Raw genomic sequence first — 27,313 nt, 5'->3', positions numbered from 1 at the left:
CAGTGTGCGTCCCATCATCAGCCCACGGTCTGCGTCCTATGTATGGTTGTTTTCTTCAGTGTGCGTCCCATCATCCCCCACGGTCTGCGTCCTACGTATGGTTGTTTTCTTCAGTGTGCGTCCCATCATCCCCCACGGTCTGCGTCCTATCTATGGTTGTTTTCTTCAGTGTGTGAATCTCCGTTGTGATTTTACAGACCAAATTTCACATTTACTTCCTTAATATGTAAAATGACTGCCTTGTTTGAATGTTTAGCCAAAGAGTTTTTATTTTCAGCACATACTGGGGAAAAAGCCCACCAATTCCCATACATTGAAAGTCATAATGTAAATGTGACATGTAAACCGATAGACAAAATGTAACATGGCAGCTTCCACTCAAGCTCTAATTGGAGTAGATGAACACGTCTCCAAAACAATATCATTTCTTCTTCTTTATCAGCATATCCAATACAGATGGCGCTTTGTGTTTTTTACCTTCAAAAGCAAGAGAAAGAGTTAGTCCATTTCTATAAATTCAAACCATAGCAAATAGGGGTGTGATGTTTTAAATGAATTTGGGATTGTCAACGTTTTGATTTTTTTTGTGTGCAAATAATGCTACAACAATACTGTAAATAGAAGATGACATGCATCTTTCTAATTATTTGCCACTGATAAAGCGCTCCACACCTCATTGTCATTATTAGTTGTGAAAATGGCAGTGAGACATGAAAGCAACAGCAGCTAAGTCCTGTATGGCAATACTTTAGTTAAATGAGAAGGTGATGAAATGCTAACTTTGAGGGGGAATTGAGCTACAGTAGCAGTACTGGTGCAATGCTGAAAGGGATGCACCGTGAGACCCATGCTGTTGCTGGCAGCAGTGGGATAAGGGACAGAGTGAAAAAAATCAATGATTGCAACCATTGTCAATGGTAGAGGATGTCTACTTCAATACCCTAATGGCATATCTAGAACCAGACTACAAGATGCCATGTCGAAAAACCACCACGGACCTGATGGAGAAATGTACGATTGCTCTCAAACACCATTGTTGGACGTCTATGAACACGCTGCAACGAGTCATCATATTGATGAGAAAGTGTGACATGAAGTCCCATGTACCGAGAACATGGAGGAGAGGCACAAAGAGCCGAAAACTGCATTTATACCATCATTACTGAGTGAATGGGGGACAGCAGTAAGGGGAGTGCCGTTGGGTAGGTAGCCAGGACTGCGTTTAGATTTTTTATTAAACGCTTTAATGATAAATGGCAGTTTAAACGCTAAGAAAATGTGTGCATTTGTCACATCCCTAATTGCAAACAATGAGCTCCAATGAATCATTCCATCAAGGATATAGCAGTACATGTTTATTAGGACAAGGAACAGCTAATCTGCAGTCCCTGTCCTAAATACCGACAATTAGTCCTTTCATCAACAGTAACGTTAGTTGTCAGTAATAGCGATTAAGTAGTCATTTGTAAGGCATTCAGGGTGATATTCTGACTTGGTCCATGTGCACTACTTGGACTTTCGCATATCATTTATTGATATCAATGGGAGATTTGCATGTAAGTTTGAGCATGCAGATCCAAAGTCAGAATATGGTGCTCTGTGTTATCCTATACTATGGTTAAGGTTAGGGGAAGCTGATCCTATAGCTGTACCTAGGGGAAACAAACCTCTCCCCTTGCTGGGTGACTCATCACTGGAATGTGGGGATCTCTTTGCGTAGGCTGCCTTCATCCTCTGGATGTTCTTCTTGCTGATCACCTCGTGCTCCACTATGGGCCGCGGGTAGTCCTTACCTACGATGCACCCTGCTGCCTCCTGGACGCTGCGGGGAGCCTTCCACGGCTCGTAGATGTACTGAGCTGGGTACTTATTCAAGTGGGGCAGGTATTTCCTACAACACAGATGATTGTGATTGGTTAGAACTTGAAGGGGGGTGTCCTTCCTACAATGCACAGGTTCATGATTGGTTGTGGTTAATCATCAATTAACATATCATAAATCGCACTCACAGCTTTCCAATCATTTTTTTAAATGTATGGTCTGTTTACATATTTGAGGGTTACGGTTGGAATAAATGGGTATAACCTGTAAATTATTTATAATGACTTTTAGGGTGACTATAATACCATTACACTTTGATACATCACATACCTTTTTATTTTTCTGCATAAGTAAAAGCAGGAAATTTATCACCTATGCCTTTACTCTCATTCATTCCAATTAGACTGGTTTTGGATTTCTCCCTGACCAAGGTGGCTGCCATTTTTGCCCCGTTATAGATCTGAGAGCTTATGACATAGCCACTTTTATTAATTGAAAAATATTAGAGGTTGGCCGATTTAATTAGGGCCGGTTTCAAGTTTTCATAATCGGCATTTTTGGACACCGATCATGGACGATTACATTGCAGGCTGACTGCCTTTTATGCGAGTGCATTAAGGAGCCAGCTAGCATTAAACGTGTCTTATAAAAAAACAATCAATCTTAACATAATCACTAGTTTATCTAGCTTGTCCTGCGTTGCATATAATCGATGCGGTGCCTGTTAATTTATCATTGAATCACAGCCTACTTGATTTAACAAGCTCATTTGCGAAAAAAGCACTGTCATTGCGCCAATGTGTACTTAACCATCAACACCTTTCTTAAAATCAATACACAAGTATATATTTTTAAACCTGCATATTTAGTTAATATTGCCTGCTAACATGAATTTCTTTTAACTAGAGAAATTGTCACTTCTCTTGCGATCTGTTCGACAGAGTCTGGGTATATGCAGCAGTTTGGGCCGCCTGGCTCGTTGCAAACTGTGTGAAGATAATTTCTTCCTAACAAAGACAGCCAACTTCGCCAAACGGGGGATGATTTCACAAAAGCGCATTTGCGAAAAAAGCACAATCGTTGCACGAATGTACCTAACCATGAACATCAATGCCTTTCTTAAAATCAACAGACAGAAGTATATATTTTTAAACCTGCATATTTAGTTAAAAGAAATTCATGTTAGCAGGCAATATTAAACTAGGGAAATTGTGTCACTTCTCTTGCGTTCATTGCACGCAGAGTCAGGGTATATGCAACAGTTTGAGCCCCTGGCTCGTTGCGAACTAATTTGCCAGAATTCTACGTAATTATGACAACATTGAGCAATGTAACATCAATATTTAGACTTTGGGATGCCACCCGTTAGATAAACGTTTTGTTTTCGAAAAGATAGTTTCCGGATTTGACCATATTAATGACCTAAGGCTTGTTTTTCTGTGTTATATTATAATTAAGTCTATTATTTGATAGAGCAGTCTGACTGAGCGGTGGTAGGCAGCAGCAGGCTCGTAAGCATTAATTCAAACAGCACTTTACTGCGTTTGCCAGTAGCTCTTCGCTGTGCTTCAAGCATTGCGCTGTTTATGACTTCAAGCCCATCAACTCCCGAGATTAGGGTGGCAATACTAAAGTACCTATTAGAACATCCAATAGTCAAAGGTATATGAAATACAAATGGTATAGAGAGAAGTAGTCCTATAATAACTACAACCTAAAACTTCTTACCTGGGAATATTGAAGATTCATGTTAAAAGGAACCACCTGCTTTCATATGTTCTCATGTTCTGAGCAAGGAACTTAAACGTTAGCTTTCTTACATGGCACATATTGCACTTTTACTTTCTTCTCCAACACTTTGTTTTTGCATTATTTAAACCAAATTGAACATGTTTCATTATTTATTTGAGGCTAAATTATTTTATTGATGTATTATATTAAGTTAAAATGGTGTTCATTGTTCATTCAGTATTGTTCTAATTGTCATTATTACATATACAGTGGGGCAAAAAAGTATTTAGTCAGCCACCAATTGTGCAAGTTCTCCCACTTAAAAAGATGAGAGTCTGGTCATTTTCATCATAGGTAAAGACAGACAAAATTAGGGGGAAAATCCAGAAAAATCACATTGTAGGATTTTTAATGAATTTATTTGCAAATTATGGTGGAAAATAAGTATTTGGTCACCTACAAACAAGCAAGATTTCTGGCTCTCACAGACCTGTAACTTCTTCTTTAAGAGGCTCCTCTGTCCTCCACTTGTTACCTGTATTAATGGCACCTGTTTGAACTTGTTATCAGTATAAAAGACACCTGTCCACAACCTCAAACAGTCACACTCCAAACTCCACTATGGCCAAGACCAAAGAGCTGTCAAAGGACACCAGAAACAAAATTGTAGACCTGCACCAGGCTGGGAAGACTGAATCTGCAATAGGTAAGCAGCTTGGTTTGAAGAAATCAACTGTGGGAGCAATTATTAGGAAATGGAAGACATACAAGACCAATGATAATCTCCCTCGATCTGGGGCTCCACGCAAGATCTCACCCCGTGGGGTCAAAATGATCACAAGAACGGTGAGCAAAAATCCCAGAACCACACGGGGGGACCTAGAGAGCTGGGACCAAAGTAACAAAGCCTACCATCAGTAACACACTACGCCGCCAGGGACTCAAATCCTGCAGTGCCAGACGTGTCCCCCTGCTTAAGCCAGTACATGTCCAGGCACGTCTGAAGTTTGCTAGAGAGCATTTGGATGATCCAAAAGAAGATTGGGAGAATATCATATGGTCAGATGAAACCAAAATATAACTTTTTGGTAAAAACTCAACTCGTCGTGTTTGGAGGACAAAGAATGCTGAGTTGCATCCAAAGAACACCATACCTACTGTGAAGCATAGGCGTGGAAACATCATGCTTTGGGGCTGTTTTTCTGCAAAGGGACCAGGACGACTGATCCGTGTAAAGGAAAGAATGAATGGGGCCATGTATCGTGAGATTTTGAGTGAAAACCTCTTCCATCAACAAGGGCATTGAAGATGAAACGTGGCTGGGTCTTTCAGCATAACAATGATCCCAAACACACCGCCCGGGCAATGAAGGAGTGGCTTCGTAAGAAGCATTTCAAGGTCCTGGAGTGGCCTAGCCAGTCTCCAGATCTCAACCCCATAGAAAATCTTTGGAGGGAGTTGAAAGTCCGTGTTGCCCAGCAACAGCCCCAAAACATCACTGCTCTAGAGGAGATCTGCATGGGCCAAAATACCAGCAACAGTGTGAAGACTTACAGAAAACGTTTGACCTCTGTCATTGCCAACAAAGGGTATATAACAAAGTATTGAGAAACTTTTGTTATTGACCAAATACTTATTTTCCACCATAATTTGCAAATAAATTCATAAAAAAATCCTACAATGTGATTTTCTGGATTTTTTTTCTAATTTTGTCTGTCATAGTTGAAGTGTACCTATGATGAAAATTATAGGCCTCATCTTTTTAAGTGGGAGAACTTGCACAATTGGTGGATGACTAAATACTTTTTTGCCCCACTGTATATAAAAATCGTCCGATGAATCGGTATCCGCCTTTTTTTGGTCCTCCAATAATCGGTATCGGCATTAAATCATAATCGGTCGACCTCTAATTCTGATCAACACATTTATTTGTGTGACAGCAAAACAATTGGATGCTATGGTATTACAAGGTAATAAATCTAACATTCTGGCTTTGGTAAGGGTTAATGTTCTTACTTGATGTAGTCTCCGTTTTTGTCAGTTTTCTTCCCAAAGACGATGGGCGAGTAGACCCTGAAGAACTGGTGAAAGAAAGTACTAGCAGAGAGCCACTGCCAGTTCCCAGCATTCAGGGACCAGTCTCCATCCAATAAGAGTTCCTCAAATACCTGTGAGGCAAACAAGGTCCAATGAGAATAAACTCAATAATACAGTGGTCAGAACTAAGTTCATCTAAATATTCTGAAATGGTGTCAAAACCTTGTATCAGGCCTATTGCTGCCAACATTTTCAGATCAATGCATTCAAAAGAGGATGAGAGAAAGACTCTACTTTCAAGTATTGAGTTGCTCCTCTAATCTCAGCATTTAGCCTCATTCTTACCAAACATGACCATTTTGATCTGGTTATTGTGCTTTTCATTAGACTTATGAGGAATGGTTGAGCATATATAGGGATTATGCCCCAAATGGCACCCTATACCCTACATAGTGCACTATTGACCAGGACCCTGGTCAAAAGTAGTGCACTATTTACATTTGAGTCATTTGGCAGACGCTCTTATCCAGAGCAATTTACAGAAACAATTAGGGTTAAGGGCGCATCAGATTTTTCACCTAGTCAGCTCAGGGATTTGAACCAGCAACCACTCAGTTACTGGCCCAACGCTCTTAACCGCTAGGCAAGGGAATAGGAGACTACTTAATTTATGGCAACATCTGAAAATGGTTGTCTAACAATAATCAACAACCAACTTGACAGAGCTTGAACCTTTTTTTTTTTTTAAAGATTAATGTGCAAATGTTGCACAATCCAGGTGTCCAAAGCTATTAGACTTACTCAGAAAGACTCAGAGCTGTAATCGCTGCCAAAGGTGCTTCTGCAAAGCATTGATTCAGGAGCATGAATACTTATGTAAATTAGATATCTGTATTTATTTTTTCAATAAATGTTTAAAAAAAAAATGTTTTTATCATTATGGCATAGTGTGTGTAGATGGGTGAGTATCATTAACCCATTTAAAATTCAGGCTGTAACAAAATGTGGGAAAAGTCGAGGGGTATGAATACTTTTTGAAGGCACTGTTTCTGTTGTATGGTGAACTTGGGTGTCAATATTTCTGTGTAAATCTGGCTTTAACAGCCCATGCTTACCTAGCCACTGCTGTCACTGAATTGCACCTAATAGTCTACAGTAAGTTTCAAACTCTACAAAACAAGTCTGCCAAATAACTGTTGAATTATCACTTGAAAGTTAAAACCATTTGAGACACACACTAGTAACATGTTGATTGGCAGTAAAAACTACAGTTACAGCTTTCAGACGGCAGTGTGAACTTTAAAACCAATTATTAAAAGGTTTTCTATATTAAGATTTCACTGTAATAACCTTGTCCTTACAGAGCATAACAAAGAGAGAGTACTTGAGTTGGATGGTTGTGCTGAGATTAATGGATGGGGCAGGAGCCAGGTTTAAATATCAATCCTCTATGGAGCAGGACTAATCGTGTCACTTTATTCCATTAAACCATTCAACTCCGTACTAGACACGAGAGAGAAGTCCCTCAGCTTGAAAAGTTGGACGTAACAGACGAGGCACAAATCGTCTCTCTTAGGGAGACAGGATAACTTCTGCAAGGTTTCATGTTCTGAATTATAATTATGATATAAGCAATGCATGATTGTTAAAGCTCTTGTTTGAGCAGAACATCTGACGACATGGCCATCAGGCCCTAACTGTAGATACACTTCGGTTTCACAAAGGTTCTTAGACTGTACAGTACATAGGCCTATTCACTGTGGTTTCTTTCTTCTATGCAAATTAGACTCCAGAAGAGAGAAATGCTGTATTTCATAGATTTTTTATTTATTTATTTAACCTTTATTTACCTAGGCAAGTCAGTTAAGAACAAATTCTTATTTTCAATGACGGCCTAGGAACGGTGGGATAACTGCCTGTTCAGGGGCAGAACGACAGATTTGTACCTTGTCAGCTCGGGGGTTTGAACTTGCAACCTTCCGGCTACTAGTCCAATGCTCTAACCACTAGGCTCTGACAAATGATACCATTAACTTATTATTGGAATAATTATTTGCAGTACACTGTGTTTTCAACAACCACAGTGGACAATATGATCAATATTTCATATGGCCTACATCATTTCAGACCAAGTGTCCTACAGTAACAATGAATGAATTAAAGATGGATGAAGAATGTATTGCCCTTGGTGATACATTTCAATTAACAGTAGCTGGATATGTATGACACTTACTGCAGTGCCAGGCCATATTCATGTCACCAAACAGGAAGTGAATGATTATATCCATGAACATGAATATTATTTAAAGATGGAATGGATGTGGTGGTTTCACCATTAAGGATTCCAGCTTTAATGTTCAGGTTTGACTAATATCAATGATTGGTGGGCTAGGCTGGGCTGGGACATTCAACTACATCATCCATGCTCTGCAGTGAGGACCTTGTCAATAAAGGGGTCAGACTTGTTGATCAATCTTTTTAAATGTCATTACACAACTTGAACATTGTAAATGTACTAACAGCAATAAGAGTAGATAGTCTTTTTTTCTTTTTCTTGTGAGGTACTGTATTTGCCTCACTGAAAAGCATTTTAAATGATCAGATGTCTTATATTTACAGCATACATAATGGGGGTTCAATTATTATTTATTGTATTATTGCAGTACAGTTGTGATTGCTAAAGAATGCAGCTAAAACCCACTTGAGGTTATATACCGTAGACGTTAATAAATAACAATAATCCATAACGGCAAGGTATGGTAGTCCATACCTTCTGGCCCTCCTCCCAGCTGATCCACAGGTCTCCTCTGGTCAGGAAGCAGGCCACGGCGTGCCGGGCCAGGTGGTGGATCCAGCCCTCTTGCCTCAGCTGGGTCATGATGGCATCGATGAAGGGGAAACCAGTCCTGGCCTGCAGAGCAACACACGCACACATTGAGTGGATTGATAAACAACAATGTCATGCTTTACTATAGCATCAGATTAAGTGAAATTCTATTCTTCAGAGGTTTATGGTCTGGTTCCCAGACACTGATTGAACCTATTCCCCTGGACTAAAAAGCATGATCACTGGAAAATCTCCATTATTTGCTTTTTAGTCCAGGAGTAGACTTAATCTCTGACTGGAAAACTGGCCCTATGTGTTAGGAGCTCTACAGGCCTACCTCTGCCCATGCAGCCAGATACTCGGAGTTGCTGTCCCAGTCCACCTGTGTACACACCGGGTTTCCCTCCATCTTGTCAAAGTTGGGGATGCCCAGGCCGGCTGTGTAGAAGAACTCTCTCCACAGCAGCTGGCCATGCAGCGAGACGGGAGGCTTGGAGTGCTTCTTCTACAAATCCCACAAAGGTAAGATGTCAGACATTACTTTCCATTTTCCACAATATGACTTCCCATTCTTGTGCATGACCAAACTCTGCAAAACACTTACCCATCAATGGAAGTTGATTGATAGGCTTGAAGAGACTCACCCCTTGGTAGACGTCAGTTAGACTCCACCAGAAGGTGCGTACTGACAGGCAGCCAAATGTCATATAAGGGCTGAGGACCGTGGTGCTGGGGCTCAGGGAGTTTGGGGACGTCTGTGGTTTCTCAAAGCCACACACCCATTCCTGGGTGACACCAAATAACGAAAAGAAATTAAACAAGGAATTCCATTCAACCAACTCCCCCATTGACATCAACAAATGATTTACATGAAAGTCTGGGATAAGCGTGTGAACCTTAAGTCTAAATACTGACCAATGTGTTGGAAGGAAAATGGGTTTTTCCATCTTCCACCCACTTGTCATTGCTCATGTACCAGTAATCAAGATGGCTGCCAAAAGACATAAGTACCTTTCTCTCCATGTGTTGGTCCAGTCTCAGCAGAGCCTCTTGCTCTCCACCGGGGAACAGCTCCTCAGTCAAAGACTCTGGATCCTGATACAACTTCTCTAACGTGGAGATGCCATAGTGTTCCTCATGTTTCTCTGAGCACGGAGTCTTTACATCTAGTTGAATGTGAGGAAGAAAGGCAAAAGTTAACCCTTTACACTTGTGGGAATTGGCCTATCTGTATAGGGCTAAAATAATGTATGTTTCTTACAGAAATCTGAAAATAATTTGCATAAGCATGGTAGCAATTGAAAGTGAAGAGTATGGAGATCATGGGGAAATTATTAGACCAAAGTGGATGACAACAGTTGACCTAATACAAGACTAAATCCAAATATTACACTGTTGAATTTATGTGCATTTTACATTTAATGTACTTTTCGCCACATTTGTTGATAACGAAATCTGAAATACTCTGGATACATTCAGTAACATGATAAAAATATTCCTTAAATGTGGGGTAGGTGCAACATAACAAAAATAATTACACAGGTTTGAGTGAGGATGAACTGATGTCCCCAAGCGGCCACACACCTCTCCAAAGTGTAAACAGTTCCTAAGTCATTTCAATGCACTTTTATGACTCAAAGAAGTCTTCAACTATAAAGATTTTTTTATTTTTTAGCTCTCCTAGCTGTGCCGTTAAGGAGTTAACACAACCCTGTATCCCCGCTATATCACACAATTACTGTTGTTTACACAATCCAAAAACAGCCCATTATAAATTGCAATCTGGGTCAGGTGAGCATCATTTGAAAGCTTGTTCTAATGTCATCATGACTAGCTAAGTTATAAAAGGCTTTCACAAGGAAATTCTTAGAAACCGATCATAATTTGTGCGCATTGAAAGGAGTCGAGTGCATGTTCCACAGCACATTTTCTTCACAAAAGACAAACAAGCTCATTATGTTCAGAACAATCCAGGGTATTTTTTTCTTCCTTTATTTAACTAGACAAGTCAGTTAAGAACAAATTATTATTTTCAATGACGGCCTAGGAACAGTGGGTTAACTGCCTTGTTCAGGGGCAGAACGACAGATTTTTACTTTGTCAGCTCGGGGATTCAACCTTTCGGTTACTAGTCCAACGCTCTACCCACTAGGCTATGACACCATGTCATCTTGTAACTATACATCAAACAGTGATCATAATTGTCGACACTGTATATGACATGAGCTTTATGATATGGAAATGTGAAGTGCACATTTGGACTTGCTTGTATGACATCAAAGCGGTATTTAATATAATCCTCAAGGTCATCTTTCAAAATACAGTCTTCTTAGTTAAAGCATTTCCCTCACTCAAACAAACAAAAATTAGCAAATGTTGCCCAATTAGCGGGAAGGATGGGGGCAACATCTTGTCGCTTATCAGTGCACACTCTTCCTCACAAAGTTAAAAGCGTTGGATTGGTTTTGGCCTAAGCATGGGCTAGAGGAAGTTTCCACCATATTTCTTACACATTTTAAATCCATGAAGGGAAGTGAACAAGTGCACGCTTAGGACATAAACGCTTAGGACATAAAGGTAGAGAATCGGGACATGGCAAATATATTCACATGGGAGAACCATTCCAAAAGACCTTTTGGTCTTACCCTTCATGTCATCATTGGTTGGAGCGGGGATAGGCCTTTTGGGGGGACCGATACTACTGACAAGGGTCTGCAGCCGATTGTAGGTCAGGGGAGCCTTCCCGTTGTTCTCTTCAATTATCCTACAAGAATGACAGGGCAGGGATACAGATCATTAGTGCTGCATCCAAGATAGTCTTGCAACTTGAGTGATGGTGTTCATTTTATGTATACAGACATTTTTCAATTAAGACAGTGTCATCATGCATTTCTTTCTAAGATGTCTGTCTCCATATACAAATAATCACATTTAATTGTATTCTTATTGTGTTTCATTCATTTCTAAGTTGGCAATAAGCTTTCTCTGCACAGAGTAAACACTCGTTAAGGATCGCTCACCTGTCTATGTTGTAGAGTGTGTGGGAGACTTTGTAGATGATTTCTACTCCGTGCTCTTCAGCTAACCGGACCACCACCTTGTCCCGGCGGAGGCTGAAGGGCTCTGTGTCATACTCATATGTCAACCGCGTCACCTTCCACTTCTGGAACAGCTTAGGAAAGACCTCCTCTGGCTTACCTCTCACCACAAACAGCCTGGAGAGTGGAGACCCCACCAGCACTTTTTACTTCACTAACTGTAGATTTTTTTAGAAGCACACAACAATAGAATACCAGTAGGGATCCATCTGGGATCGCCACACAATAATAGAATACCAGTAGGGATCCATCTGGGATCGCCACACAACAATCGAATACCAGTAGGGATCCATCTGGGATCGCCACACAACAAACAGCCAAGAAGAGACACCATATCTCATTTCTTTATCCACTCCTTACATTAACTAACCAAAACAACACATGCATCTTTATTGATCCATTATCAAAAAAATATTGTTTTGCTCAACAGTACCCAGTCCCATCAACACAATATATCCACTAAGCAACTGAAATAGCATTGGATATCATGCTTTTGAGTTGTCCTTTTATTCCTACCTAGAATTGAGTTTCCTCAGGCTGCAATCCAAGTCTTTAAGGGCTCCTATGAGGAACTTCCATCGGTTGATGCCAATTTTGACGTTGTTGGGGGCACAGGGGTCCAGAACAAACACAGGGTAGATCTCCTTGCAGTCCCGCAATGCAGCCACGAGTGCTGGATTGTCGTGCAGTCGGAGCCCCTTGCGGAACCAGTGAATGCAAGTATGAGCCATGCCTGTTTGGTGACCTACCTTTTAAGAATAAACGAATCAAGGAGGCAGGATTGTTAGTTCAAGCTCTGCCCCAGTGGTTCCCTCTGTCCTTACATGTCTGTCAGAAGTAGTTCTAAAGTGAGGGGGAGTAGCCTAGCTGGACATTTATGGCAGTTGGTAGTCCTCTAATTCGGTTACTTTCAATATCTTGATGGGACGTAATGGACTTCAAAAGGTAAACACTGTGTCCAGCATAGGTTACCTATCTAGGCTTTAAAATATTTTAATAAAAGTAGCCTACTGAATGTCTCTGTATGGGTTCGATTATGCCTACATAGTTTCTATTGTAAACGAATTGAGATACAATTTATCGGTTTTAACATTTCAATTTTCTCATGTAAACAAATGGCACAACAGTCCGTTTTCAAATAACTATTTTGTGCCTTTGAAACTAGTTTTAAAAACTAGACTTACCTTTATACAGTCTTGCCTGCACCAGTAGAAAATATTGACAATTTGTTTTGTAATCAATCGTAAAGAGAGTTACAAAACCCAACACAACACGTGTTACCCGTGAGCAGCCAATCAGACGTAGGTCTAATAAATGGATGCTGTTTCTGGCCAATAAGATCATTGAGACAGTCCGTGTTGTGTGGTGCACTGCCAAGCTGTGTAGTTGCTACTTCTCCATTAGATGGCGCCGTTGCAGCTACATAGCAGCGAGCCATTGCAATGCATAAAGTGAACGAAATGCTAAGGAAGTGCACACTTCTGGAGAAGGGTAGAAAATCGGAAGCAGACCTTATAAATGAACTCAGTGATAGGGCCTCAACTCAAGTGTTTACTGCTAAACAGCCCATGGTCATCAAAGAGCCATCCTCTGTCTAGTTCTGGGACTTTATTTGTATTTTTTACTAACAACAAATCAATACATGAAGTACATGTTGGAACAAGTATATATAAATGATATACAAAGGACAATTGGGCTAGGGGGTACAATATCACATTACACAAGGACCTTAAGGGACATACATACACTTAGAATTCTAACAGCTTTTTTGTTAGTAGAGTATTTAATTGTCTTAAAATATAGTTACATTTCTTTTTGTAAGGTAAGAAAATGTGGTGTTTTGTTTGTAAATTTACATTTGTGAATATGAAATCTGGCCAAAAGAATAATTTAATTAATTACATAATTGTTTCAGCTTATTTCTATCATAGGTAAAGAATCCAAGCAGTACATCTCTCCACAATAGTGTAAAATCTTCATAAATGTGTTCAATTATAAATCTACTGATGTCTTGACACAGTTTTCAATGCCAGAAAAATAATACAGTACCAGAAAAAGATGCAGCACCATTTCTGGGTGGTCATTACAAAAGGTAGAATTTGAGTAACCTCAGCAGCAGGGAATAACAGGGAGGGACAGCCTCAGCAGTCAGCTGGCTCAGGCACCAGGACAACAGGAAGAAGAGGGATCAGACGAGCAGAAGCACCAGCAGTAGTGCCACATACGTCTGCTGTTTGGATGCTGTTTGATGAGAGAGTAACTGGGGATGCAGCACGAAGGAATCCCTCAGCAGATGCCATAATGGAGGTCTGATCCTATTTGGAGGAGCCCCTCCTCCAAAGATCTGCAGATGCTCTGAGCTGGTGGAAGAACAAGGCCTCTGTCTACCCACAGCTTACTAAAGTCATGACAGGGAGACTCTGCATAGTGACCACATCCATTCCCTCTGAGAGGGTCTTCTCGAAAACGGGACAAATAAACTAACTGTCTGTTACATGCAATATGCTTTGTGGACTGAACCAGACAGAGGTTGCTATCCAGTTTTGTGGCAAAACAAAGATTTGGTTGAATTTATTCTGCCAAGGTCTTATTGTCTCGGCCTTAGGCCTATATATCACTGTCGCAGGGCATATGAATGAACAGGATTTATAGAGCAAACACATTTATCACAACAGAGATAGTAATATGGCTTTTTTTCTGGCTTCCTCTGTGATTTTTACCCACGCATCACTACTGCAGCAGTCTAAAAAATTGAACAGAAAAGGGAATAGTCTGAAATTGGAGTGTAGGATACGTTTATAAATGATAATACATCGTTTCTTGGTGGGATGCGTTTATTGGGTAATTGGGTAATGATGCCCGTTTGAGGTGTTGGAAAATGTGAAGTATGCGCTGGGAAAAGTTGTCTATCAGAGTGACCAGGCGTGGTCTTATTTTGATTAATGATATTTCTGAAGAAAAGAGGAAGATTGCAGTGGGCATCACAAGAATCCGAACAACAGAAGTATTGTGCTTTAAACTTCGGAGCCAAGCACCCATCAAAGGAGTCATTTCAGGAGTAACGATGGATGCTCAGGTTGAATACCTGAAGGTTGGTGCCCGGCGTCTGACCCGCTGGGTGAATGGAGACAAATAAGTATGTCGGCCCTGTTTTTGACCCGCTGGGTGAATGGAGACAAATAAGTATGTCGGCCCTGTTTTTTAAATGTTTTATAAAGAGCACCTATCTACGCAAAGATTGGTTATGTATACAGCTTTGTAAAAATGTTTAAGGATTTGGCCATGTTTCAAGTGTGTGCAGACGGACGGAGTATGCTGAAGTGTATAGATGGACGATCGGTGTTGCAATTGTGTTGGGGTCATGTTCCTGGTGTGGGTGGGGTTATATCCTTCCTGTTTGGCCCTGTCCGGGGGTGTCCTCGGATGGAGCCACAGTGTCTCCTGACCCCTCCTGTCTCAGCCTCCAGTATATATGCTGCAGTAGTTTGTGTCGGGGGGCTAGGGTCAGTTTGTTATATCTGGAGTACTTCTCCTGTCCTATTCAGTGTCCTGTGTGAATTTAAGCGTGCTCTCTCTAATTCTCTCTCTCTCAGAGGACCTGAGCCCTAGGACCATGCCTCAGGACTACCTGACATGATGACTCCTTGCTGTCCCCAGTCCACCTGGCCGTGCTGCTGCTCCAGTTTCAACTGTTCTGCCTTATTATTATTCTACCATGCTGGTCATTTATGAACATTTGAACATCTTGGCCATGTTCTGTTATAATCTCCACCCGGCACAGCCAGAAGAGGACTGGCCACCCCACATAGCCTGGATCCTCTCTAGGTTTCTTCCTAGGTTTTGGCCTTTCTAGGGGTTTTTTACTAGCCACCGTGCTTCTACACCTGCATTGCTTGCTGTTTGGGGTTTTAGGCTGGGTTTCTGTACAGCACTTTGAGATATCAGCTGATGTACGAAGGGCTATATAAATACATTTGATTTGATTTGTGCCTTGTAAGGGTGAATGAGATTGAGGTGACATACATTAGAGCGTTCAATCGAATGCGGATGGAATTGAAAGAGTTGAGAATACAAGCGACGTTAGTGGAGATATCGTAATGGAAGTAGCACAGCCTGTAGTACATATTTTCTGTCAGGCTTGGATTTTGTGGCGTTCATTGGCACAATTATAAACTGTACGGCTCCAGTCTCAAAGAAGTCAAACAACTGGACATTATTGTGGCTGCGGCTATTTAAGACTTGAAAGTGGTAGACTACTGGCGACGGAAGACGGCCCACCCTCCCATCTCAGTTTCGTTTTTATTTTTAACATAAAGTTGTATGATTCGTTTTTTTTTTTTTTTGGTAGTTCAGTTTTTGGGTGATCCTGTTTCCATCCCGATTAGTAAAATGTGCGAACGTCAATATAACGTTACCATAGAAGTCTGAATTTAACACGATCTAGTCAGCAAACTTTGTTTCCAGGCTGACTGACCGGGTCCTATGGTACGTTTTTTTGTTGTATTTTTATATCCGGCTAACTAACGTTAACTAGTAACTGGGCGATTCGACTATTAAGATAATGTTAAAGTACACACACGACTAGATAGCTATGTAACGGTTAATCTACAGGATGTAGTTAGCTAGGCTTTTGTCTAGGAATTCTTGACAACCTGGAACCACAGTAACGATGTAATTTAGCTAGCTAGCTAGCTGTGTAGCTAACTGTTAGCTAGCCAGCCAACCGTCTTGGTAAAACAATGGATTTGCTAGCGGAGGTCCCTAAAAAAGGAGCTTTCAGGGCTAGCTAGCATTCACATAAAGTCAGCTAGCCAGACCAGAGTTAAGTTAGATCCAGATAAATGGCTAGATAACTATTCAGTAGCTGTAGTGTAAGTATTGCTTTCTGTGTTTAACTAGTAGTTAGATTCCGCTTGCTAGCTAACGTTAACATGAAACGGCTTTGAACTTTTGATGACAAGCTAACGTTAGCAGGTTAGACTTGTCATTGGCCCCATATATATTATTGTTGGCTAACTATTTACCCTAGTTTAAGAACCGGGTTTGTTCTGTATTTTTGTTGGCTTGTTATAAACTGAGTTTCAAACAAACTAGCTAGCTAGTTGATGGGTTTTGAAGTCTAGCCTGTCATCAAAATGTATTAGTTACCTGCGCCGAATACAACAGGTGTAGTAGACCTTCCAGTGGAATGCTTACTTATGAGCCCCTAACAAACAGTGCAGTTTAAAAAAAATACGGATAAAAGTAATTCAAGAGCAGCAGTAAAAAATATATATATATACAGGGGGGTGCTGGTACAGAGTCAATGAGCGAGTCCACCGATTAATTTAATTAACAGTGAGGGAAAATAGTATTTTATCCCCTACTGATTTTGTACGTTTGCCCACTGACAAAGAAATGATCAGTCTAATTTTTTTATGGTAAGTTTATTTGAACAGTGAGAGACAGAATAACAAAAATCCAGAAAAATGCATGTCAACAATGTTATACATTGATTTGCATTTTAATGAGGGAAATAAGTATTTGAACCCTCTGCAAAACATGACTTAGTGGCAAAACCCTTGTTGACAATCAGAGGTCAGACGTATCTTGTAGTTGGCCATCAGGTTTGCACACATCTCAGGAGGGATTTTGTCCCACTCCTCTTTGCAGATCTTCTCCAAGTCATTAAGGTTTCGAGGTTGACTTTTGGCAACTCGAACCTTCAGCTCCCTACACAGATTTTCTATGGGATTAAGGTCTGAAGACTGGCTAGGCCACTCCAGGACCTTAATGTGCTTCTTCTTGAGCCACTCCTTTGTTGCCTTGGCCGTGTGTTTTGGGTCATTGTCATGCTGGAATACCCATCCACAATGCCCTGGCTGAGGGAAGGAGGTTCTCACCCAAGAATTTTTATTTTATTTATTTATTTCACCTTTATTTAACCAGGTAGGCTAGTTGAGAACAAGTTCTCATTTGCAACTGCGACCTGGCCAAGATAAAGCATAGCAGTGTGAACAGACAACACAGAGTTACACATGGAGTAAACAATTAACAAGTCAATAACACAGTAGAAAAAAAGGGGAGTCTATATACAATGTGTGCAAAAGGCATGAGGAGGTAGGTGAATAATTACAATATTGCAGATTAACACTGGAGTGATAAATGATCAGATGATCATGTACAGGTAGAGATATTGGTGTGCAAAAGAGCAGAAAAGTAAATAAATAAAAACTGTGGGGATGAGGTAGGTGAAAATGGGTGGGCTGTTTACCAATAGATTATGTACAGCTGCAGCGATCGGTTAGCTGCTCAGATAGCAGATGTTTGAAGTTGGTGAGGGAGATAAGTCTCCAACTTCAGCGGTTTTTGCAATTCGTTCCAGTCAGGCAGCAGAGTACTGGAACGAAAGGCGGCCGAATGAGGTGTTGGCTTTAGGGATGATCAGTGAGATACACCTGCTGGAGCGCGTGCTACGGATGGGTGTTGCCATCGTGACCAGTGAACTGAGATAAGGCGGAGCTTTACCTAGCATGGCCTTGTAGATGACCTGGAGCCAGTGGGTCTGGCAACGAATATGTAACGAGGGCCAGCCGACTAGAGCATACAAGTCGCAGTGGTGGGTAGTATAAGGTGCTTTAGTGACAAAACGGATGGCACTGTGATAAACTGCATCCAGTTTGCTGGGTAGAGTGTTGGAAGCAATTTTGTAGATGACGTCGCCGAAGTCGAGGATCGGTAGGATAGTCAGTTTTACTAGGGTAAGCTTGGCAGCGTGAGTGAAGGAGGCTTTGTTGCGGAATAGAAAGCCGACTCTTGATTTGATTTTCGATTGGAGATGTTTGATATGGGTCTGGAAGGAGAGTTTGCAGTCTAGCCAGACACCTAGGTACTTATAGGTGTCCACATATTCAAGGTCGGAACCATCCAGTGTGGTGATGCTAGTCGGGCATGCGGGTGCAGGCAGCGATCGGTTGAAAAGCATGCATTTGGTTTTACTAGCGTTTAAGAGCAGTTGGAGGCCACGGAAGGAGTGTTGTATGGCATTGAAGCTCGTTTGGAGGTTAGATAGCACAGTGTCCAATGACGGGCCGAAAGTATATAGAATGGTGTCGTCTGCGTAGAGGTGGATCAGGGAATCGCCCGCAGCAAGAGCAACATCATTGATATATACAGAGAAAAGAGTCGGCCCGAGAATTGAACCCTGTGGCACCCCCATGGAGACTGCCAGAGGACCGGACAGCATGCCCTCCGATTTGACACACTGAACTCTGTCTGCAAAGTAATTGGTGAACCAGGCAAGGCAGTCATCCGAAAAACCGAGGCTACTGAGTCTGCCGATAAGAATATGGTGATTGACAGAGTCGAAAGCCTTGGCAAGGTCGATGAAGACGGCTGCACAGTACTGTCTTTTATCGATGGCGGTTATGATGTCGTTTAGTACCTTGAGTGTGGCTGAGGTGCACCCGTGACCGGCTCGGAAACCAGATTGCATAGCGGAGAAGGTACGGTGGGATTCGAGATGGTCAGTGACCTGTTTGTTGACTTGACTTTCGAATTGACGGTACATGGCCCCGTCCATCGTCCCTTTGATGCGTTGAGGTTGTCCTGTCCCTTTAACAGAAAAACACCCCCAAAGCATAATGTTTCCACCTCCATGTTTGATGGGGATGGCGTTCTTGGGGTCGTAGGCAGCATTCCTCCTCCTCCAAACACGGTGAGTTGAGTTAATGCCAAAGAGCTCCATTTTGGTCTCATCTGACCACAACACTTTCACCCAGTTGTCAACTGAATCATTCAGATGTTCATTGGCAAACTTCAGACGGGCATGTATATGTGCTTTCTTGAGCAGGGAGACCTTGTGGGCGCTGCAGGATTTCAGCCCTTCACGGCGTACCAATTGTTTTCTTGGTGACTATGGTCCCCGCTGCCTTCAGATCATTGACAAGATCCTCCCGTGTAGTTCTGGGCTGATTCCTCACCGTTCTCATGATCATTGCAACTCCACGAGGTGAGATCTTGCATGGAGCCCCAGGCCGAGGGAGATTGACAGTTATTTTGTGTTTCTTCCATTTGCAAATAATCACACCAACGGTTGTCACCTTCTCACCAAGCTGCTTGGCGATGGTCTTGTAGCCCATTCCAGCCTTGTGTCGGTCTACAATCTTGTCCCTGACATCCTTGGAGAGCTCTTTGGTCTTGGCCATGGTGGAGAGTTTGGAATCTGATTGATTGATTGCTTCTGTGGACAGGTGTCTTATATACAGGTAACAAGCTGAGATTAGGAGCACTCCCTTTAAGAGTGTGCTCCTAATCTCAGCTCGTTACCTGTATAAAAGACACCTGGGAGCCAGAGATCTTTCTGATTGAGAGGGGGTCAAATACTTATTTCCCCTCATTAAAATGCAAATAAATTTATAATTTTTTTTACATGTTTTTCTGGATTTTTTTGTTGTTATTCTGTCTCTCACTGTTCAAATAAACCTACCATTAAAATTATAGACGGATCATTTCTTTGTCAGTGGGCAAATGTACAAAATCAGCAGGGGATCAAATACTTTTTTCCCTCACTGTAGGTAGATTTAATTAAAGTAACTATGCATAGATGACAACAGAGTGGTGTAGAGAGGGGGGGGGGGGTCAATGCAAATAGTTTAGGTAGCCATTTGACTAGATGTTCAGGAGTCTTATGGTTTGGGGGTAGAAGCTGTTTAGAAGCCTCTTGGACCTAGACTTGGCGCTCCGGTACCACTTGCCGTGTGGTAGCAGAGAGAACAGTCTATGACTAGGGTGGTGGAGTCTTTGACAATTATTAGGGCCTTCCTCTGACACCGCCTGGTATAGAGGTCCTGGATCGCAGGAAGCTTGGACCCAGTGATGTCCTGGGCCATTCGCACTACCATCTGTTGTGCCTTGCGGTCGGAGGCTGAGCAGTTGCCATACCAGGCAGTGATGCAACAAGTCAGGATGCTCTCGATGATGCAGCTGTAGCACCTTTTGAGGATCTGAGGACCCGTGCCGAATCTTTTCAGTCTCCTAAGGGGGAATCGATTTTGTCGTGCCCGCTTCACGACCGTCATGGTGTGCTTTGGCAAGGCATTATGGTGGTCTGCTTAAAACATGTTGCTATTACACACTCGGACAGGGAGAGGTTGAAAATGTCAGTGAAGACACTTGCATGTTGGTCAGCGCATGCTCGCAGCACACGTCCTGATAATCCGTCTGGCCCTGCGGCCTTGTGAATGTTGACCTGTCTAAAGGTCTTACTCACATCGGCTCTGGAGAGCATGATCACACTCGTGTCGTGTCACTGGGCAGCTCTCGGTTGTGCTTCCCTTTGTAGTCTGTAATGGTTTGCAAGCCCTGCCACATCTGACGAGCGTCAGAGCCGGTGTAGTACAACTCTATCTTAGTCCTGTATTGATGCTTTGCCTGTTTAATGGTTTGTCAGAGGGCATAGCGGGATTTCTTATAAGCTTCCGGGTTAGAGTCCCGCTCCTTGAAAGCGGCAGCTCTAGCCTTTAGCTCAGTGTGGATGCTGCCTGTAATCCATGGCTTCTGGTTGGGGTATGTACGTATGGTCACTGTGGGGACGACGTCATCGATGCACTTATTGATGAAGTCATTGACAGATGTAGTGTACTCCTCAATGCCATTGGAGGAATCCCGGTACATATTCCAGTCTGTGCTAGAAAAACAGTCCTGTAGCTTAGCATCTGCTTCATCTGACCACTTTTTTTTGTTGATCTAGTCACGGGTGCTTCCTGCTTTAATTTTTGCTTGTTAACAGGATTGAGGAGAATGGAATTATGGTCAGATTTGCCAAATGGAGGGCGAGGGAGAGCTTTGTATGCATCTTTGTGTGTGGAGTTCCTTTCCCTCTGGTTGCACATTTAACATGCTGATAGAAATTTGGTAAAACTGATTTAAGTTTCCCTGCATTAAAGTCCTCGGCTACTAGGAGCGCCACCTCTGGGTGAGCGTTTTCTTGTTTGCTTATGGCAGTTTCATGTTAACTAGCTAGCTAACGGAATCTAACTACTAACGTTAGTTAAACACAGAAAGCAATACTTGCAATTTATTTGGAGTGCCTGATTGATATCAGCTGTGAAGTCCATCATTGTAGCTAATGACTTAAATTTGGACTGTTTTGACTCACAGGAAGAGATGTCAGGAGTAAGTGCGGTGAGCTCGGCGTTGCCTGCGGCTACAACCCGTACCACCTCATTCAAGGGCTCCTGCCCCAGCTCGAAGTATGTGAAGCTGAACGTGGGCGGGGCGCTCTACTACACCACCATGCAGACACTCACCAAGCAGGACACCATGCTCAAGGCCATGTTCAGCGGTAGGATGGAGGTTCTCACAGACAGCGAAGGTATTGATGATGACATGGGTTGACTGCACCAAGGGTTTCCCAAACCTTTGTCCACTGCCAAGTCTTGGCACTCCATGTTCCTTCATGCTGCATAGGATACGATTCTCCCAGGCTAGCTGCCCTTGCATGCCTCCCATCATGTCTTCTGAGATGACGCTATATGAAGACGCACAGTCTACTATCTCCACTCTGTTGTCCCTGCCACTTCTCAATGTAATGAGCCCTGTCCTCTGCTGCAGGCTGGATCCTTATTGACAGGTGTGGGAAGCACTTTGGAACCATTCTGAACTACCTGCGTGATGGTGCTGTACCTCTGCCTGAGATCCGGAGAGAGGTGGAAGAGCTCCTGGCAGAGGCCAAATATTACCTGGTGCAGGGGTTAGCTGACGAGTGCCATGCTGCCTTACAGGTATTGTGTATCACCTTAACATACTGTAAACACTTACCTGTAATGAATCTCTCTCTTGGTGTCTCTCCTTCTCTGTGTGCTTGTGTGGCCCATCATGCCATCATTGAATGATTTGTGTCCTGTTTTCCTCCATGCGTTCAGAACAAAGATATGTATGAGCCCTTCTGTAAAGTGCCCTTGGTCACTTCATCAAAGGAAGAACAGAGACTCATATCTACCTCCAACAAGGTTAAAAGAAAAATCACAATTTACATGTATGATTAGACAGACATGTCACAATATTGTATTCTGTTTGTTTCTCAACACTGACTGCCTCTGTGTCTTTTAATTTTGTATTACAGCCCACAGTCAAGCTGTTATACAACAGGAGCAACAACAAGTACTCTTACACCAGGCAAGCTAAACATTGCATATGATTATAATGAGCACATCACTGTGTTTCTTAAATGTATGTGTGAAGGGGATTGTATCAATACATTTAACTTGTATAGCACTTTTCATTACAGAAAATAATATCAAAGTGCATAAAAAGTTAAACAAATAAACTTAAATTGATGGAGATTAAATGTTTCTATTTGGCTTTTGCTAAATGGCTGGGAGTTGAGGCACTTTGGATTGGAAAGACAGTGTAGCTCCAGCGGAGGGAGCGTCGATGTTTCTCACTGGCTGTAACAAAGACAGTCTGACAAACGGGCCCGGAGCTCTTCATCAGTGCACCACATTTGCTTCTCCGACGGTCAGATTTTTACCACCAGTAAGTCAACCAACATTATCACCACCAGTAACTATACCAGCCAACCAACATTATCACCACCAGTAACTATACCAGCCAACCAACATTATCACCACCAGTAACTATACCAGCCAACCAACATTATCACCACCAGTAACTATACCAGCCAACCAACATTATCACCACCAGTAACTATACCAGCCAACCAACATTATCACCACCAGTAACTATACCAGCCAACCAACATTATCACCACCAGTAACTATACCAGCCAACCAACATTATCACCACCAGTAACTATACCAGCCAACCAACATTATCACCACCAGTAACTATACCAGCCAACCAACATTATCACCACCAGTAACTATAGCAGCCAACCAACATTATCACCACCAGTAACTATACCAGCCAACCAACATTATCACCACCACTAACTATACCAGCCAACCAACATTATCACCACCAGTAACTATACCAGCCAACCAACATTATCACCACCAGTAACTATACCAGCCATTCAACATTATCACCACCAGTAACTATACCAGCCAACCAACATTATCACCACTAGTAACTATACCAGCCATTCAACATTATCACCACCAGTAACTATACCAGCCAACCAACATTATCACCACCAGTAACTATACCAGCCAACCAACATTATCACCACCAGTAACTATACCAGCCAACCAACATTTTCACCACTAGTAACTATACCAGCCAACCAACATTATCACCACCAGTAACTATACCAGCCATTCAACATTATCACCACCATTAACTATACCAGCCAACCAACATTATCACCACCAGTAACTATACCAGCCAACCAACATTATCACCACCAGTAACTATACCAGCCAACCAACATTATCAGTATCCTCCATAGGACCCGGTCCTCCATTGAGGAACATGTAGCACCCGCCTGGGTGATGCAACAGCTGCTGAAAAGAGCATGAAAAGCCACCACATCTTGGCAGTGGTTAAGAACAGTCCCTGAGCCTCTTCTGCCATCTCTAGACACAGCATGCGGTACATGTTGTAATTCTTCCCGACAGATGAAACAATTAAGCCGGGCCGCATTATATGAATCCAAACAGCTAATGTGAAACTTTTCATCCCAATTCTGAAAATCAGAGTCAAGACCACGAGATGTAAGTGATCAACCCCCAGAGCAGTCGTGTATAGCGATTTTAAACCGATTGACAACCATAAATTAACATCTGGTGTCATTACCTTTTCACAGCAACTCTGATGACAACATGCTGAAAAACATAGAGCTGTTTGACAAGCTCTCTCTGCGGTTCAACGGACGTGTGCTCTTCATCAAGGACGTGATCGGGGATGAGATCTGCTGCTGGTCGTTCTATGGGCAGGGCCGTAAGATCGCTGAGGTGTGCTGTACCTCCATAGTCTACGCCACAGAGAAGAAGCAAACCAAGGTAATTGGTTTCCCACAGCAAGAACACAGAGAATGTATGATATGAATGTTGCTTGCTCTGGCAAAAGCATAGACTAGTCCCTTGTCAGTGAGAAACCTTGTATTTGTACCTAGTGTGGTCGAAGCAGTATAGTCTTTCCTCAGGTGGAGTTCCCAGAGGCTCGTATCTATGAGGAGACACTCAACATCCTGCTGTATGAGTCTCAGGACGGGCGTGGTCCAGACAACGCTCTACTGGAGGCTACAGGGGGCGCTGCAGGCCGATCCCATCACCTGGATGAGGACGAGGAGCGGGAACTCATCGAGAGGGTGCGACGCATTCACATCAAACGCCCTGATGACCGCACCCACCACCACCAGTAACTATACCAGCCAACCAACATAATCACCACCAGTAACTATACCAGCCAACCAACATAATCACCACCAGTAACTATACCAGCCAACCAACATAATCACCACCACTAACTATACCAGCCAACCAACATTATCACCACCACTAACTATACCAGCCAACCAACATTATCGCCACCACTAACTATACCAGCCAACCAACATTATCGCCACCACTAACTATACCAGCCAACCAACATTATCGCCACCACCAACTATACCAGCCAACCAACATTATCACCACCAGTAAGCCAACTAACATTATAGCCACCAGTAACTATACCAGCCAACCAACATTATCACCACCAGTAAGCCAACTAACATTATAGCCACCAGTAACTATACCAGCCAACCAACATTATCACCACCAGTAAGCCAACCAACATTGTCAGTATCTGCAGTGACTATTACCCATCACTGACAGAGAACAAGTGCAATCACACAATACCCACAAGTAATCTCATATCCTTGACATTGACCACAAGTGACCTCTGTGCTTCTGCATCACAGCCACTTATGAACTTTTGCCAGTCTCTAATCATGATTATAAACTGGGTGGTTCGAGCCCTGAATGCTGATTGGCTGACAGCCGTGGTATATCAGACCGTATACCACGGGTATGAGAAAACATTTATTTTTACTCTAATTACGTTGGCAACCAGTTTATAATAGCAATAAAGCACCTCAGGGGTTTGTGGTATATGGCCATATACCACACCCCCTCATGCCTTATTGCTGAAGTAGAGCATGGTTTGGGTGTTAGTTTGTGTGTTGTCCCAAATGGCTGTATCAGTGTTTTCTAAACCCTTCATAAGAGCTGTTCTTTTTATCAGTGGTCAAAGAAGACTTATTTGACCCCCTGTATTTCCATATGTTTTGTATGTCTCATCTTTGTATGAATGTTGACATGTCCAGTAGGAGATCTGGTGCCTTAAATCTGTGGTCTGGTTCCTTAAGTCTGTGGGTGTAAGTGCAGCTTACAATCTGATTTACTTTATCATGTCACTACAACATTGCTTGGAAGTTCATGTATTGTCACAGAGTAGCTAGTTCAGGTCAATTGTATTTCAGTGATTATAGTAATACACTGTGTAACAATACCTTTTCCTACCACTTCTGTTTTTAGAGATGTTTAATGAGAGAGAAAAGAAACATGTACGCTGCTCTTGCTAGTGTGACTGTTCTTTATTAAGCTTTATGTATTGTCCTCAAGGCCCTTTGTCAGAGCTTTTGTGAGTTTTTAATTTGCACCCTATTGTAGACATTGCTCCACCAACAACCGTTCAATGCATCGACTGGGGTTGGAGTGAAGGACAAATATATTCATTAGCTTGAATTGGTGATTTGCAAACTTTATCTAGAGGCGAAAGAAATTTACCTATTTAGACGAGGTGCTGGCTAGCAGAGTAGAACATTGTCTGTCCAAACGTTGGATATTAGGTTATTAAATTATTGCATCTGAGCTCCTAGAGTGTGCGGCTCTCCTTTAATTTTTCAAATATGCAAACTGCATTTTTATCATGTTTTAGAAATGTGGTTCTTCTATTTTCTGTATGTTCTAATTTCATCCAGCAGAGGGTGTTGTGTACAAAGACACTGAAAGTGTGCTAAGTTGTTGAAGTTACCCCTAGATGCTGATCTTGGGTCAGTTTTGTATTTCCCCCACTAATGGATAAGGATTGGGAAGCTGACCCTAAATATTTGCCTAGGGGAACTTTACCCCAGAGCAATATGTTACAACCCACCCCTGAATTGTAAGTGGTGTGAATACGCCCACCTTTTATACTGTAGTCATGGACTAAGTATTTTTTGGGGGCATCCTAAAGAACAAAGAACCTTTTGAGATGCTGGATGTGTAATTAAATGGATGCTATTGCTTCCTGTTACAATAATTATTTGAGTGCGACGTTACAAGACAACTTGTTTGGAAGACCGATGGCAAGAGATTAAACCAAGCACATCCAGACAGCAAATCATGTCACCATTTTTAACACTATTTTACCTGGGAAAGGATTGTCTTTTGCACTGTATTTAACATTTCTTACAATAAAGATTTTTATGAATGCATTAGTTGGTTTTAATGTAAATATGGTACAGCATCTTTGTGAGAAAGTATACAAATGATGACACAGCCTATTGCTTCAAAATCAATTTTTGACTATTTTAACCATGTTGTTTATCTCTATAAAATCTAGTGAAAATATCCCAAAAAACAAACCACATTTTACAAATGAGCCCTAATACAGTAATCACAACTGAGCCCATGTAGGTGATGTGTATCTTAATAACAGGTGAAGTTTTTGACAGAGTGGAACACCTGTAATTCCTTTGGGATTTTCTCCACATTATGAACCATTTGTTGAGATTTCAGTTAATATGAAGGGATTGTGAAATGGTCTTGGAGTTTTGGTAATATGTCAAACCCTTCTAGAGAGGATGCAGGTTCTCATTTATGATATAAGT

The 27,313-nt window shown here is 42.1% G+C and overlaps 2 protein-coding genes across 5 annotated transcripts; one reads left to right on the top strand and one right to left on the bottom strand.

Moving 5' to 3' along the window:
- Positions 1–251: 251 nt before the first annotated feature.
- cry5 (cryptochrome circadian regulator 5) lies at positions 252–12,799 on the bottom strand. Of its 3 annotated transcripts, none has more exons than XM_029628252.2 (11): positions 12,699–12,799; positions 12,031–12,263; positions 11,437–11,631; positions 11,062–11,180; positions 9,428–9,582; positions 9,061–9,201; positions 8,754–8,921; positions 8,360–8,500; positions 5,569–5,720; positions 1,653–1,891; positions 252–477 (listed from the first exon to the last, which is right to left on the bottom strand). In XM_029628252.2, exons 2-11 carry the CDS (start codon positions 12,243–12,245, stop codon positions 422–424), a joined length of 1,581 nt encoding a protein of 526 aa, XP_029484112.1. In that variant the 5' UTR covers positions 12,246–12,263; positions 12,699–12,799; the 3' UTR covers positions 252–421. The 3 variants fall into 3 exon arrangements, with proteins under 3 accessions (XP_029484112.1, XP_029484113.1, XP_029484115.1); XM_029628253.2 differs by having other exon boundaries at positions 1,668–1,891; XM_029628255.2 differs by having other exon boundaries at positions 1,794–1,891.
- On the top strand, positions 12,363–26,917 carry LOC115105836 (BTB/POZ domain-containing adapter for CUL3-mediated RhoA degradation protein 3). Of its 2 annotated transcripts, none has more exons than XM_029628256.2 (7): positions 12,363–12,459; positions 21,655–21,868; positions 22,108–22,277; positions 22,419–22,505; positions 22,619–22,671; positions 24,263–24,458; positions 24,602–26,917. In XM_029628256.2, exons 1-7 carry the CDS (start codon positions 12,436–12,438, stop codon positions 24,818–24,820), a joined length of 963 nt encoding a protein of 320 aa, XP_029484116.1. In that variant the 5' UTR covers positions 12,363–12,435; the 3' UTR covers positions 24,821–26,917. The 2 variants fall into 2 exon arrangements, with proteins under 2 accessions (XP_029484116.1, XP_029484117.1); XM_029628257.2 differs by lacking the exon at positions 12,363–12,459 and adding an exon at positions 15,130–15,999.
- The last annotated feature ends 396 nt before the right edge of the window (positions 26,918–27,313 follow it).

Source organism: Oncorhynchus nerka, linkage group LG22, assembly GCF_034236695.1.
Source record: "Oncorhynchus nerka isolate Pitt River linkage group LG22, Oner_Uvic_2.0, whole genome shotgun sequence".
In the NCBI taxonomy this organism is placed as follows: Eukaryota; Metazoa; Chordata; class Actinopteri; order Salmoniformes; family Salmonidae; genus Oncorhynchus; species Oncorhynchus nerka.
This window is presented reverse-complemented; position numbering and strand designations above follow the sequence as displayed.

What these genes read in the sequence shown, in the direction of transcription:
- cry5 (XM_029628252.2), bottom strand. Translation starts at nt 12,245, where the DNA reads ATGGCTCATACTTGCATTCACTGGTTCCGCAAGGGGCTCCGACTGCAC. An exon ending in AACCAATGATGACATGAAGG is followed by an intron (nt 9,583 to 11,061) that starts GTAAGACCAAAA and finishes ACATTCAACTAG; the next exon opens with ATGTAAAGACTCCGTGCTCA. An exon ending in GCTGGGAGGAGGGCCAGAAG is followed by an intron (nt 5,721 to 8,359) that starts GTATGGACTACC and finishes TTTGCCTCACAG; the next exon opens with GTATTTGAGGAACTCTTATT.
- LOC115105836 (XM_029628256.2), top strand. Translation starts at nt 12,436, where the DNA reads ATGGGACGTAATGGACTTCAAAAG. An exon ending in GGTTCTCACAGACAGCGAAG is followed by an intron (nt 21,869 to 22,107) that starts GTATTGATGATG and finishes CCTCTGCTGCAG; the next exon opens with GCTGGATCCTTATTGACAGG. An exon ending in TCATATCTACCTCCAACAAG is followed by an intron (nt 22,506 to 22,618) that starts GTTAAAAGAAAA and finishes TTTGTATTACAG; the next exon opens with CCCACAGTCAAGCTGTTATA.